The sequence below is a fragment of the Megalobrama amblycephala genome, linkage group LG9 (genome assembly GCF_018812025.1).
Source record: "Megalobrama amblycephala isolate DHTTF-2021 linkage group LG9, ASM1881202v1, whole genome shotgun sequence".
Classification (NCBI taxonomy): Eukaryota; Metazoa; Chordata; class Actinopteri; order Cypriniformes; family Xenocyprididae; genus Megalobrama; species Megalobrama amblycephala.
The window spans coordinates 22,460,934-22,476,809 of record NC_063052.1 but is presented as its reverse complement, the minus strand read 5'-3'; the positions used below and the strand labels follow the sequence as shown (position 1 = coordinate 22,476,809).

General features: G+C 36.2%; 2 protein-coding genes across 2 annotated transcripts; both read right to left on the bottom strand.

Moving 5' to 3' along the window:
• Positions 1–578: 578 nt before the first annotated feature.
• On the bottom strand, positions 579–2,226 carry apoa4a (apolipoprotein A-IV a). The gene is made up of 4 exons (XM_048202165.1): positions 1,883–2,226; positions 1,685–1,739; positions 1,385–1,535; positions 579–1,283 (listed from the first exon to the last, which is right to left on the bottom strand). Exons 1-4 carry the CDS (start codon positions 2,018–2,020, stop codon positions 716–718), a joined length of 912 nt encoding a protein of 303 aa, XP_048058122.1. The 5' UTR covers positions 2,021–2,226; the 3' UTR covers positions 579–715.
• Positions 2,227–2,791: 565 nt separating this feature from the next.
• Positions 2,792–15,578, bottom strand: tomm40l (translocase of outer mitochondrial membrane 40 homolog, like). Its single transcript, XM_048202164.1, has 10 exons — positions 15,429–15,578; positions 14,787–14,992; positions 9,805–9,872; positions 9,609–9,701; positions 9,398–9,499; positions 9,190–9,295; positions 8,906–9,028; positions 5,820–5,896; positions 5,625–5,727; positions 2,792–5,266 (listed from the first exon to the last, which is right to left on the bottom strand). The coding sequence occupies exons 2-10, from the start codon at positions 14,989–14,991 to the stop codon at positions 5,127–5,129; spliced, it is 1,017 nt and encodes a 338-aa protein (XP_048058121.1). The 5' UTR covers position 14,992; positions 15,429–15,578; the 3' UTR covers positions 2,792–5,126.
• Positions 15,579–15,876: the final 298 nt, after the last annotated feature.

Below are 15,876 nucleotides of genomic sequence, written 5' to 3'. Positions count from 1 at the left end.
TTACGAGAAGTGCCATGGGATTTTTTAATGACCACAGAGAGTCAGGACCTCGGTTTAACATCTCATCCGAAGGACGGTGCTTGTTACAGTACAGTGTCCCCGTCACTATACTGGGGCATTAGGACCCACACAGACCACAGGGTGAGCACCCCCTGCTGGCCTCACTAACACCTCTTCCAGCAGCTACCTGGTTTTCCCAGGAGGTCTCCCATCCAGGTACTAACCAGGCTCAGCCCTGCTTAGCTTTATTGGGCAACCAGTCTTGGGCTACAGGGTGATATGGCTGCTTTTGCCAAAAATCACTTATGAGTCTTACATCAAAGGTCTTGATGCTATCTTGCTCTATCTTTTGGCATATCTGGTCTTTTCTTTGGAACTTTCTTGAAGCCCACAGACTGTTATGTTCCAATAACTGTTGTATGTATTTTACTTTCTTTTTTTTTTTTTCTTTATTCCTTGTTCCTTCTTTTTCATGCCTTGTTTTGGTGTGTTTATAGTGCGTAAGCTAATGAATGGCTGTACATGCTGTCATGAGATGTTATTGTAAAATATCTTTAAAAAAATGTGGATATCAAACATAGTGTTTACATTTTTATTTAGCAATTTTTTGAAAAACATACATGAGCAACAAAGAAATATATTAGGTGAAACCCCAATGGTAACAGAAGCACCCTTTTGCATTTCCATAAGGTCTCCATAAAGTCTCTAAGGTCTTTCAAGCTCTGCCGATCTTGTCAAATGACTCCCAGAGAGCTGATAACTGGGCCTTGAGGTCCTGGGCATATGGATCCAGTTTTCTCAGCTCCTCTGAATAGGGAGCAAGATTCTTCTGAAGCTCCTGACTTCCCTGGGCCAGCTGACTCTGAAAGCTTTGGGCTAATGGAGTCATGCTCATCTGAAACTCCAAAAAGTGTTGGTCCAGTTTCTGCTTCAGCTCCTCAGTTTGCGGACCCATTTCCATGAAACTTCTCTCTAGTTTTGCCTTCAGCTCCTCGGCCCCTTGAACCAGAGTAGATTTCAGGGCTTCAGAATTCATGGTTTCTGCATACGAGGCCACATCCTTCTTCAGCCGCTCAACCTGCTCCTCAATATCAACTCTGATCTCCTCAACATATGGCTTGAGCTGGGACTGCACAGATGTAATTTCCTGTTCCAGGCGCAGTTTCAACTGATCTGCCTCCTGGGAAAGTTTGGCCAGCAGGTTTTGTGTCAATTGAGTTACTTGGCTTTGAATGGCCAGGGTGTATCCATTGATGGCATCAGCACCTTTAGAGATCCTGTCACTGTGGAGAAACAGAGATATGGATGTTTGTGTTCTTTAAAGTTTCATGATTTGTTTTATAGCCAGATTATCGGTTCATCATCTCATTTACTACATACTTACTTGATTTCTTGACCCAGTTCTGAGTTTCTAATCATCTGCAGTGTGTCCTCAGCTGTGAGAGTTGCCTGAGACACATAATTCCAGAATGCATTTTTCACCAGATCCATATTGTTCTCTGGTTGGTCCTGCCACATCATACTGGCATGGCAACCTAATGAATTCACCATAATTAATAAGAAATATATGTAAATAAACACATATAAGCTGATTAACTGATTAAAATGATTTTCTGACCAGTTTTGAGAGAGAAAAAAACATTATTTTTGTAAAAAAAAATTGTAAAATTCCATGAATGCTTACCAGAGAAAGCTGCAATAACAAACACTACAAGGATTTTCATGATTATCTGCCGGCTCTACAAGAAAAGAAAAGAGAAAAAAAAAAAAAAAAAAAAATCCTTTTGTCAGGTATGATCACTATGAATATTTTCAACTAGTTTGAACCTAACTGAAAAGGACAAAAGCATGCATTCATTTATGTTTTTGTCCAGTTCCTTACCTTTCTCTTGTCCTCTTCTGTGTGTAAGTGATGAGAATGTATCAGCACTGTATATAAATGGATTGCAGAGCTCTGATAAAGGCAGTAAAGTCCAGAAGGTAGTGCCCTGCTGTCAGTTGTACATGCCATGTCACTCATTCCACATCATGAAATCAACTGAACTGAACTGAACTCAGATCTGTGACTTGGACTCTGATGTAATACTGTATAACAAATATGTCTAAAATAAGTGTCTTGTAAATATTTATTAGACCCATTTCCTGAAACCTATAACATACTAACACAAAACCTAAATTTCAAACTGTAATCCAGATGCATTACAATATATATATATATATATATATATATATATATATATGAAGAGTACTAGAAAATCTTATAGACATATCGATATTATGGTTTTTTTTAAATAAATACTTTTTTTAAATAAATAAATAAATAGCTAACTAAATTCCCCAAACATTCAACCAGACATGTAAAAACAATATTTGCATATAGAATGTGAAATCACATTTATCAGCCCCTGTATTCTTCATCTACACCATCTGTTGTCTACTTTATAAAGCGTTTCAGGCAATAATTGGAGGTAACATTTTCACAAGCCACATTTATTGGTGGTTTTCCTGCACATACAGATTTCTGTTGTATATTTCTCAAAATTAACTACACTATTAACAAACTTAATGTTTGGAAAAAGATGAAAAGTAATGTATAAGGAAAAACTGTAAGGGAATGATTAATGGAAAAACAACATATAGGTTATTATAGGGATCTGCAGTATCTTGTCTGTAAATTATTTTATTTTATTTATTTTTTGCAGTTTCTGCGTTTTAAAGTTGCATGTAAATTGTTGATGGATCTAGCCTTGCCCTTTCAAGTAAAACCACAAACATTGTTCCACAATCTTGATTTCATTTTAAACTGATGCATTTATTGGTTTAAGACACAGTCTTAAAAGAACAAATCAGCAGTACATCAGTGAGGTAAAAGGTTACTTTAAGCAATATTGTAAATCATGTGTCTAGGCATTTATCCAATTACACAAAACAGCCATCAATCATCAAGACTGTTTGCATCTGCACTTATCAATCAGGTCAAGGAGAACAATGATGAGAACTGACCGCTAAGCTTGTCATATTGATCTAGTTGCATTCCAGTCATTATTATGGCTGCATTCCTATGCAAAAAAATATGTCATGCATTTTATATCACAGTTGCTCAAACCATCCATGCTAAAACAATATAAAAAGAAAAAAATTAGAACGAACCATCACATTATTTCAATAATGAAATAAAACACTTTTATACAACAATGGACGCTTTTCACATTTCTGAGGTTCTCAGAAGCGGAAGGGTAAACGTCTATAGCGGTGAATGGGAGATGGCAGCAAATATAATTTTTGTATTTGCATTTGTTACAATAGCAAAAGAAAACAATCCACGATAGCCTTTTCACAACTTTCTAAAAGATGGAAAATACTGAGAGACTGAGTACAGCAGTCAGAAGAGAGAAAGTTGTGAAATTCGCCGTCACTCCCTCAGCCGACATATTAGAAACGCCCTTAAAGCAGCGTTAATTCATTTTCGTAATTTACTGCCAAGGTAATATAGCATTATAAATGAATATTCAATTAAAAAAAAAAAAAAATATAGAAATATGAACCTTATTAGATTTGCATCTGTTATACATCTTAATATAATTAGGTACCACAGCAGCAATTTAATATTTTGCAATAAAATGATGGTTTAAGTGATCTGTAAGAAAAAAATAAACTGAGCATTGCTATAATAATCCTAACATTAATTATGGACAAGAAGTAAAAACTAATAGTACTCTCTCATAATTATTCATTTGCAGTCTTGTGAAGTTATCTTTTAGGTGCAGAGGTACATTTGTGTCTGTGCATGTTTGTCTGCACGTATTAACGTAAGGTTGATGTAATAATAACTGATGTGTCAGGTTTTAAAGAGGATTCTTCTGGACATTGCCCTTTTCATCACAACAGTTATCTGCATTTGAAAGAGTCTGATATCTGCTGAACATACAGTCACACAGAATGGCACAAAGGGTTTTTTTCTATATTCTTTTGTGGCATGTGTTCTCCTAACTAACTATCTAACTAACTAAAAAAAAAAATAAATCTTTTCGCGATAATGTTAGTAAAGCAAACTCATATCCTCTACTGCGCAATATTATAACCATTAATATGTCTAAGAAGATGTAGTAATCAGTATTACACTTAAATAACCTTTTTATCATACACAATCTATTTTACCACTTGTGCAAATGGCATTAGGCAATACTCAAAATACATATTCATGAAGGCACTGCAGATGGTGGGAAAAAAAAAACCTATGGTAACACTATTTTACAGTGCCGTAGTTACACGTTACTACATGTACTTACTATAGTAATAACAGTAAATTATACATAATTACAAGTAACTAACCCTAAACCAAACCCTAACCCTAACTGTAACTCTATAGTAAGTACATGAAGTTAATTAATAGTACTCAGTACTTATCTGAGTAATTACAATGTAACTACGGCACTGTCAAATAAAGTGCGACCAAAAACTATAACAATGTGGGAAAAACCATAGTTAACCGAATATAACATGTGAAAATATATTTTGGCTTAGTTGGATGTTTCTCACCCATGCAACAGTGGTTGATAGACAAATTTATAAGAAAGAAAAAAGACTTTCTACCTATAAATAATGTATTTTTCACACCCACAAAAATATATTCATAATTTACCAAACCTACATCTCAGTTTGTTAGATAGATATGTTTGTTTTAATAATTTATCCATGTTTGTCAGTACCAGCAATGCACACATTTTTTTTTTTTTATTTATGTAGGTGCCTACGTGAGTACAGAGATTCAGCAGCAAATTTTAAAAGGATTGTGACAATGAAATGAAAAATAAACAAGGAAATAATTTATAAAAAGAACTGGACGATAAACAACACACACACAAAAAAAGACAAATTTATGTGTGTATGTGTATTTCTTCTTGGTTCTCCTAATTCATCAGGTTGTGGTGATGTTACTTTTTTTTTTGGATATTGGAATATGAAACCCCTGGGGTTGGTCTGATACATGGAACTAACAACAAATATTTCTTTGTTTTGCTTCTTTGTTACTGACTGATTTTGTACAGGTGTGTCGAACCTTTACCGTTTCACCAGCAACAGCACTGGTGTGTAAACTGAAGAATTAACCAAGAAAGAAGGTAGGTTTAACCAACGGTGATGCCAAACCCACACTGGAACGTGTTTTTTCTGTGGTTAAGGAAAGCACAGAGGGCCAGAGACAGAGGCAGAGGCTGCAGCTTTTTTTCAAGCATAGCTCCAACCATCCAGTTACTGTCTAAAGAACCTACAGATAGAGAGAAAGATTCTGTAAATCAGGGTATATCACATACTTTTAAGTTCCATGCAGATTACAGATTTAAAAAACTTTAATCATTTGAGGTTTCTGAGGTGGATTTTCGTTTATACATCAGACAACAATTTATGGAATGACTAGTTAATGATGACACTATTTTAGTGTACAAATGTTTCAAATAAGAGGACTCGATTGGAATGTTGTGGCTTTCTGAGCCCCATTCTCCATCGACGAAGATAAATATTACAACCAAGACAATTGTTGAATTCGTCTTAACTCTACAAAATTATGAAATCTTGATGAATGCTGTCTGTATGTTATAATGTACACATGCAGTATGTGTACCAACCTTTAAAGACCAGGTCGGCTTTGGGAACGTCCAGCTGGTACCCAAATGATACACTAGTTTCCTGCATACGGGTGCTTGCTTCAAACTCCACACCAACCTGCAACTAATAACAAAAAACAAAACAAAGGTCATCATAAAGCAATAAAACAGCATAAATGAATGAGGACATGAATCATTCTGCTGATGAACATTTACCTGATCATTGGCTTTGTGGTAATATGACCCATGAGCTCCAGCTCCTCCTAGTGTCAATGTGGCGATAAAGTTGCTGCCTGTTTTCAAATAACCGTTCAGATTTTTTCATACATATGGTGTTTATTAAACATTTTTACTTTTTAATCTGGGTTAAAACATGCCAGTTCAGAAAAGATTTCTAGATATTGGCTGAAAATGATATAATCTTTATTATTGTTCTTTAAAAGTAATCAGTCTGAAACATCGGTTTACATTATGAATCTTTCCTTTTGTTATTTGAATATATATATATATATATATATATATATATATATATATATATATACACACACACACACAGTACTGTGCAAAAGTCTTAGGCACGTCAGTATTTTTACCCCTCCAAAAATGGTTTTAAGCCAGTTATTTATATCTTTTTCTGTAGTGTGTCAGAATGAAATATCAGTTCACATTTCCAAACATTTATTTGGTCATTAATTGTAATAATCCAGTGAGTTTTTGTATGCACAAGGAGTCTGACAACAGCCGGTATTCCACATGGAGATCTGATCTCAAACTGATGAAACTGAGGCAAACTAAATCCAGAAGAACTGTGGCTATGTCTCCAAGACGCTTGAAGAAACTGAACAGCAAAAATACAGTACTGTGAAGAGTTTTAGACACTTGTGTAAAAATGCTGTAAAGTGAGCATGCTTTCAAAAATGCTGTCATAAATAGATTTTATTTATCAATTAACTTCTATTAACTAAATCAAACCAATATTTGGTGGGACCACCCTTTGTGTTTAAAACAGCTTTTGTCCAGGTTCACTTGTACATTGTTTTTCAGGTATCTTTGCAGGAAGGTTTCTTCAAGCGTATTGGAGACACGGCCACAGTTCTTCTGGATTTAGTCTGTCTCAGTTTCATCTGTTTCTTCATGTAATCACAGACGGATTCCATGATGGTGAGATCAGATCTCGGTGTGGAGCACCAGCTGTTGTCAGACTTATTGTGCATTCATAAATCTCGCTGGATTATTACAATTAATGTTAAAATGAATGTTTGGAAATGTGAACTGATATTTCCTACTGACACACTACAGCAAAATATATAAATAACTGGCTTAAAACCCTTTTTTGGGGATGAAAATACTGATGTGCCTAAGACTTTTGCACAGTAGTGTATATATATTTGTGTGTGTATATATTAAACTTGTTATTAAAGTGCCCCTATTATGCTATTTTAAAGGTTTCCTAATTGTCTCCTACAATAGGTTTACATGCATCCAAGGTCAAAAACACTTAATTTTCTCATAATATACACTGCAGCATAACCTCTTTTCTCTTTTTTCCCCCCTCTTTTCTTTTGAGTCTGAAATGTTGCGATAAAACGGTAACAACTTCAAAGTAGCCCAATTCCACGGGAAAACCATGGACTTGGCAACACTACTCTAAACCCTTCCTTTCCAAGAGCCTCCTCTGCTCTGATTGGTCAGATGGCCAAGCCTGTTGTGACTGGTATACAGCTTACAGTGCATGTCAGAATCTCAATTTCATCTCTTCGTCAGCACTTGTATAGACAGCAATACAAACAGTAATGATGGCGTCAGTTTTACCATATAGGTCCTCATCCTTTGGAAGTACATTCAAAGTGGATTTGCTTTCGCAGCGCAGAAAACAGCGTATTCTCGACATGTCGAAAACACGAACCAAACTCTTCTAAGCCTCAGCTACAACTACAGAGTTTGAGGGCGGGTCAAAGTAGACTGTTTACAGGCAGCCAATGGAGACCATAAGCTGGCATTAATAATAATACATTTATTTTATATAGTATATATTATATTTATTTTACATTTACATTACATATACATTTATTTTATATATTATATATTTTATATAGGCCCTGTCCCCCCTGGATCGTAACAATGTTTTGGGAACAACTAGGAGGCCGTGCTGAGAAGATCGTAAAGTGTGATTTGGCGTGTAAGATGTTAAAAGATCTGCCAGATACTGTGGAGCAAGACCATGCAGAGCCTTGTATGTAAACATTAGGATTTTAAAATCTATACAGTATTTAACAGGGAGCCAGTGTAATGTCTTCAAAACAGGAGTTATATGGTCGCCAGCCCTAGCCCCAGTTAAGATTTGAGCTGCTGAATTCTGCAGGTATTGCAATTTGTTAAGAGAAGATTTGGACACTCCAGCAAGGAGAGCATTGCAATAATCAATTCGTGAGAAAACAAAAGAATTAATAAATTTTTCAGCAACAGAAAAGGGCAACATAGGCCGAATACGTGCAATATTTCTAAGATGAAAAAAGGAGGTCTTTACCGTGTTCTGTACAAAAGGCTCATTTGACAGGATGGCGTCAAAGATAACACCAAGATTTTTTTTAGCTTACTGTGTAGCTCTAGGGCAACACCATCAACTGATAGATCTATAGAAGCCACATTTTGCAGTTGGTGGGGAGAGCCAAGAAGTATAACTTCAGTTGTAGAGCTATTCAGACACAGAACATTTTTAGACATCCACAACTTAATCTCAGAAATACAGTTAAATCTGAGTATCATCAGCAAAGAAGTGGTAGCTGAGGTTAAGGGATCTTAATAGATGTCCAAGAGGATAAATATAAATGCTGAAAAGTAGGGGACCAAGAACTGAGCCCTGTGGGACACCAGTACAAACAGGATCCACATCAGATCTGAAACCATCCATGAAAACAAATTGACTATGACCTGTAAAATATTATGACCTAAACCAATCTAGGGCAGTCCCAGATACACCAAAGACAGTTTCCAAATTATGCAAATTTGTTACAAACCTTCATAGATTTGTGCAGGAAGTAAGACTGTAATTACTGACGACTCGTTTCAGTATCAGTTCTTTCTTTTGGGAGACACTCTTTGAAAATTTTTAGACCTTTCACATTGCCAAACAGCTATATAACTACATGAAATCTGAAAAGGCATAATAGGGGCACATTAATAGGACAACACTTGTTTGTTTTTCACCCTTTTTTGTAATGCAATTCATCATACTTTGATATAAGATAAATCAAAATTTGACACTCACATGCCTAACTACTGCTCTTTCTTTATGTGTTTACCTGTATATCTGCCTGCCAGAGACATGACTGTGCCCTCCTCTCCTGGCCGGCGGTGGTACACTAACTCTCCTCCTAATGCCAGTGACGAAGTGACAGACTGGAGATAATGAGCTACAACAATTCCTGAGAGAGAGGTGAGGGATGAGAGTGACAAGAGGTGAGAGAACCGGAGAGGAAATAAGTTAACTAAAGAAAGGACGTGACATGACTAAAAACAAATACAGCTACTAAAATAAACTCAAACTGCAGCATGAACAAACATGGATGAAAAAGAAGACAATTACCAGACCCCACCAACATGTCTGGGTTGCCAAAGGTCACAGCAGCAGTGAAATCTTCCCCTTTGAATTCAGCATCTCCTTGCCAGTTCACAAACTTCTGCTGCTGAGTCTGATTGACACAAGTGTTGCAGTACGTTCAGCAATGCTTTCATATTTTTTTTTATAATTAAACAAAAATAAACACATATAGGCTCTGTTCACAAATACACACCTGACAGACAAATTTAGAGCGCACTCTGTTTGTGATCTGATGAATAATCTGTGCATTTAGGCTCCCTGTGTTGTCCATGTCACCAACCATGACGGGAAAGGCCTGACAAAAATATTAAGGTAAACTATAAATATTAGGGTAAAAAAAGATTTTTGTTCTGGAAATATTTTTTCTTTTGTGTATTTATTTATACTGCATGCAAAATATGTACCTCTCCTGGTCCTGTTTGTTTGGTCCCCACATAAGTAGCTCCAAACCTATAACTGGAATCTCCTTGAGTGCTCAACAACACTGTGTGGTTCACCTAGGAATTAAAACAAGAGTTCATGGCTACAACCAGAGAACACTTTCTTCAGCAACATGGCTCCAGAAATGTTCAGCTCCACCAGTGAACACACTGGACTTACCTGGAAGTGGTTGCTCAAGCCCTTATTCACTGTTAGTCTAACACCCTCCATCTGCATTGGAAAAACCTCTGAGGGACAAACAGACATTAGTGTAAAAACCATGCATTTGTAATCACCAAAATTCAAAGCAAGGTCAGGTACAAAGGTACAAATTAATTAAGAACTGCTTTTAAATTCCAATGGAGCTCCTGAATTTGAATTAATTTTGAACTGAGGAAGCAGGATATGAACTACCCATCAAACCGATAATATTTACAGTATTTTAATGTTTTAAAAAGTCTATTATGCTCACCAAGGCTTCTTTTAATTGATAAAAATACAGTAAAACCAGTAATATTGTGAAATATTATAACAATTTAAAATTAAACTGTTCTATTTTTATATATTTTGAAACGTAATTTATTCCTGTGAATTTTCAGCATCATTACTCCAGTCTTCAGAGTCACATGATCCTTCAGAAATCATTCTAATATGCTGATTTGCTGCTCAAGAAACATTATTATTATCATTATCAGTGTTGTGCTGCTTAATATTTTCATGGAAACCATGATACATGTTTTTTTTTTTTTTTTCAGGATTTTTGATAAATAGGTTAAAAACAGTAAAAAAGAGTCTTCACTGCCACTTTTAATCAATTTAATGCATTCTTGCTGCATAAAAATATTATTTCTTTCAAAAACATTCTTGACCCCAAACTTTTGATCGGTAGTATGTATGTCAGAGGCATTTCCTCTGTAGAGGCAAGGGAGACAGTGTCTCCTCAAAAAAACTGGATGAGAAAAGAATCGATATTCCAAAAAATGAAAACAAAACGTGACATTAAAAAGTGTAAAAGTCTAGTTTTTATAAAGTAACAGTGTCCAACAGCGACACCCACAGGTGAAGTGACAGCGGGAGGCTTGCCTCCTGTGTCCTCATTGAGTTAAAAGTAAAACAAACCTAATGCATGTGATGGGCTTAGTGGAGGGTAATTGAGAATGAATGGGGGAAAGTCATGTGAGAGGAGGCAGTGCCTCCATCGCACTTTCATTGGATATGATCAGTTATGATTGGTTCACGTGAGAAATCCTGCCTCTTGTTTTCGTGAGCATTCTCATCGGCCTGAATGAAGACAATGATGACGTTAATGGTTAGACTAATTAAAAAGTAAGTAAACAACTCAGCCATTGCACCGATTTATGTCACGTCAAAATCAAGATTACTGCAGGGGTTCTTGGTGAGCAATCGGCTTGGGAAATTAAAGGTAAATCTTGGTGTCTGTGACCAGTGTGTACAAGCTTGATGACTTCTGAAAATAAGTTGACTATTAAAAAGAAAAACTGAACATTAGTTCACAAATAATATTGTTTAAATTGTTACTGCCTTTAGTTATTATTTTGGAATAAATGTAAAAATGTTAAAAACACTAACTTCTTGAAATTTATACTTGGTTTTATAAATAGAACGTTACATAGTTATTGCAAAAAAAACAAAATTGTAGAGCTGTACGAAAAGTAATCGAAACCGAAATTCAGGACCTCTAACTGACGTAATTTTTCCATGTCGGTTATTCCGTTTTTTTTAATAATGTTAATAATTTCCCCTTAATAACATACAGTACTGCCGTGTGTGTAGCCATGTGACTCTGCCCTGTCCAGTCAGCGGCATGGAAGCAACACAGAGGCAAACTTAAACGCAGAGTCAACACACGCAGACAGCGCACAAGCGGCGAGCCCTGAAGCGAGATCACTTTCACTTGTGTCTTCACTAAAATTTGTCAATTTTATGTGTTTTAAGGCTTGCCAGTTTGAACTGGACATTCAAGCGATTTTAGACCATTGGATGTGTATCATTATATTGAGCTACTGCGTTGATGCATTGTGACACACGAACAGTAGCTACACATCACGTGAAGAGGAGCGCAGAAACTCGTAGTCAACGCTTGTTCAGTGATTTATCACCAAAGTAGCTTAAAAACTCAATCGTTATAGTATATATTTTTCTACTTTTGAAGTCACTACTTACAACCCACAGCTTAATAATTAAAGGTCCCGTTCTTCATGATCCCATGTTTCAAACTTTAGTTAGTGTGTAATGTTGTTGTTAGAGTATAAATAAAATCAGTAAAATTTTAAAGCTCAAAGTTCAATGCCAAGCGAGATATTTTATTTAACAGAAGTCGCCTACATCGAACGGCCAGTTTGGACTACATCCCTCTACTTCCTTCTTTAATGACGTCACTAAAACAGTTTTTTGACTAACCTCCGCCCACAGGAATACACAAGAGTTGCGTTTGTAGAGTGTGTTTGTCGCCATGTCGTCGAAACGCTGTTATTTTCATCCCGCAGTCCAATCACCTGGTCTGATTCCGGCTCAAATTGATAGGGTAAAATTAAAGACATGTTTACAATAACACTGAGCGCGTGCATCTCCACGTTATGGTAAGAGGCGTGACTTTTCCGGGCACAGTGCGCTCAGAGCTGTCGAATCACAACACAGGAACCGCTGGCACAATCAGAACTCGTTACGTATTTCTGAAGGAGGGACTTCATAGAACAAGGAAGTCATCAGCCCATTTTTATGACAGTGGAAACAGCGGTATACAGATAAGTAAATTATGTGAAAAATACTGTGTTTTTTTACACGCGAAACATGAACACATGTTATATTGCACACTATAAACACAATCAAAGCTTCAAAAAAAACACGAAAAACGGGACTTTTAATAGAAAGACGGTATGACTAATTCACACGGAATAGCTCTCTCATTAATGTATTCAAATAAATGTACTGGTACTGTGCTAATTTATCTGATTTACAATGAGCAGAAATCTGTAAGAGATGTTACAAACCATAGATAAAATAACTGCTGAAAGTGAGCTGTTATTTGAGAGCACTAATAGAGTACCTCAGAGATGATTTGTTTTTGTATGCAAAACCCGGAAGTGAGTTAGCATTTTAGGACTTCCGGTTCCATTGCCCTAAAGTCTATGGGTTTTTGCTAAATTGCCTGAAATAAGGTCTGTAGTTAACAAAGCTTCTAAATATTTTCATGTTTTCATCTATGACATAAAACACACCAGTTATAACCTGCTTGTGATTTTTTATTGTGTCTTAAAAACGGCGGTTGCTAACAAGTTGCTAAAAGGGACTACTTCCTTTGGCGGAGACTTTAGACGTCATCATCACAAACAGGACATTTGGACAGCATTTCTCATGAAAAAGTGGATAAGTATTCATTCACAGCGCAGATCATAATCAGCGAGCATGTTTATAAATAAAGTTTGAGGAAGCTTGGTGGCGGTGACGTTGATCTGCGACCATGGTGTGCTGTAGTCTGTTTATAGCCTACTGTTAGCTTTTTATATCTGACGACTTTATTTAGGCTTCAAAATGTATAAATGTTGTGTTAACTTGTAAAGATTATCTTGATAGACAAAATGTGTAAGTGACATAACCCCTGTTAAACACAGAGCTTACTTTGTGTGTTTTTCCAAAAGTCTATGGGAAAAATGCAAAGGCTTTCGATCAAGGGAATTCGTGCGCTGCTAACTTCCAGGTTGGCCTGAAAAAACATGTCATCTCTGAGGTACTCTATGTCCCACCTTTAAAGGTGCCATCGAATTGAAAATTGAATTTACCTCGGCATAGTTGAATAACAAGAGTTCAGTACATGGAAAAGACATACAGTGAGTCTCAAACTCCATTGTTTCCTCCTTCTTATATAAATCTCATTTGTTTAAAAGACCTCCGAAGAACAGGCGAATCTCAACATAACACCGACTGTTACGTAACAGTCGGGATCATTAATATGTACGTCCCCAATATTTGCATATGCCAGCCCATGATCGAGGCATTACACAAGGGCAGCCAGTATTAATGTCTGGATCTGTGCACAGCTGAATCATCAGACTAGGTAAGCAAGCAAGGACAACAGCGAAAAATGGCAGATGGAGCGCTAATAACTGATATGATCCATGATAACATGATATTTTTAGTGATATTTGTAAATTGTCTTTATAAATGTTTTGTTAGTATGTTGCTAATGTACTGTTAAATGTGGTTAAAGTTACCATCGTTTCTTACTTTATTCACGGAGACAAGAGCCATCGCTATTTTCATTTTTAAACACTTGCAGTCTGTATAATGCATAAACACAACTTCATTCTTTATAAATCTCTCCAACAGTGTGTAATGTTAGCTTTAGCCACGGAGCACTATCAAACTCATTCAGAATCAAATGTAAACATCCAAATAAATACTATACTTATTATGCGATTAGACATGCTGCATGACGAACACTTTGTAAAGATCCATTTTGAGGGTTATATTAGCTGTGTGAACTTTGCAGTGATAGAGTCGAGAGCTCGGGAGGGGGCGGAGAGCGCGCGATTTAAAGGGGCCGCAGCCTGAATCGGCGCATTTCTAATTATGCCTCAAAATAGGCAGTTAAAAAAATTAATTTAAAAAATCTATGGGGTATTTTGAGCTGCAACTTCACAGACACATTCAGGAGACTTATATTAAATCTTGTAAAAAAACGTTCGATGGCACCTTTAATAGTCAAGCATATTTACAGTACAAACCTTGTCAGTGAACTATGGGGCAAAAAATACATAAATAAATAAATAAACGTTCATTAATCGAAATCGAGGTAAAATCTTCAATTAATCGAGATTTTGATTTTAGGTCATATCAGCCAGCCTTATAAAATAGAACTGTATGGTCTCTCTTCTTATGTAATGTTTAATTAACCAGAAAAATTATTGACATTTTATATATATATATATATTGTATTTTATATATATATATATATATATATATATATATATTTATATATTATAAATATAAATATATATAAAATCATCAAATTCATATTTAAATATTTTGCAGTACACATTAATGTGGTAAAACTGAAATGGCTTTGTTATGAGTTTTGATTCCCTGATTAATCTTAGTTTATCAAGGAATAAATAGACTTTTTTTAAATTAATTATGTTTACCTTTGCATTTGCGATGGCACTCTTCAAAGCCACCGGGGTTTGGAAGGGGAGGCTCGGTCTCCTGGTGCCCAGCTGAAGAGCTGCCAGGGACAGAGACGGGTGAGACGGAGGGCATCGTGAATCCTGGTGGCACTGATACCAAACCTTGTCCACCTGGCCCTGGTACAGGCGGGCTGGGGGCACTGGCAGCCAACACACTGCCCATTCTAAGACAGGACAGATGAGATTGAGAGATTTGTTTGCTGAAATGATGAGCTGTAATCAATGTTGGCAGTAGTTTCATTTGTAGACGATAAACAATGCATGTATGATACGTTTAGGCAGCAAGCCTTAAATAGTCCTTGAAGATCTTTTGAATAAGAACATGACTGAACGTAATTGGATTTAAACGAATAACGTTAGTAGTTTCGTTAAGCATCCAGCTCAAAATGCAACACACAGCTCTTCAACCAGTAATTTATTGATAAATTAGCTTGAAAGCTAAATGCCACATGCTTTTTGTTATTCGTCAGACACAAAATCTATTGCCAATATTAATGCCGTTTAGATATGACAAATAAAAATATTTCTAGCTAAGTAATCTCTAATGAGTACTGTAAATTAATAATAAAAAAGAAGCTCAATGACAATGAATCAACTCACGTTGAGCTTCAGAGGACGGTTCTCCTGGTTACAGAACCACGTGTTTCAAGCGATGACCGATTTGTGAATGAATCATTCTTTTAGAGTCGGATCTTTCCAATGAATCTGTTTACAAAACCAGTCTACGAGTCGGACTGAATGGTTCATGTAAGCGGGCTAAACCGGTTAGAGCGGTTCTCGAGTCAATTTTATGCATATACATGCAAGTTTATGGTTGTAAGCGACTTTATTTTTTAAAGAGTTGAATAAAGGCGGCAAAAAAAAAACTAAAATGAAAAACACCCTCATTAATAACGTAATATAAAATAGGTTCTCAAAAGCGATATGACGCAATTACGTCAACACGTAAAAGAATTGCTTAGCTAGCTTCGTTCAGATGAACTGTTCGAAAGAACCGATTCGTTGAAACAAATCCTCCTACTTTCAGGTCGACAAAACTCAAGCTGAA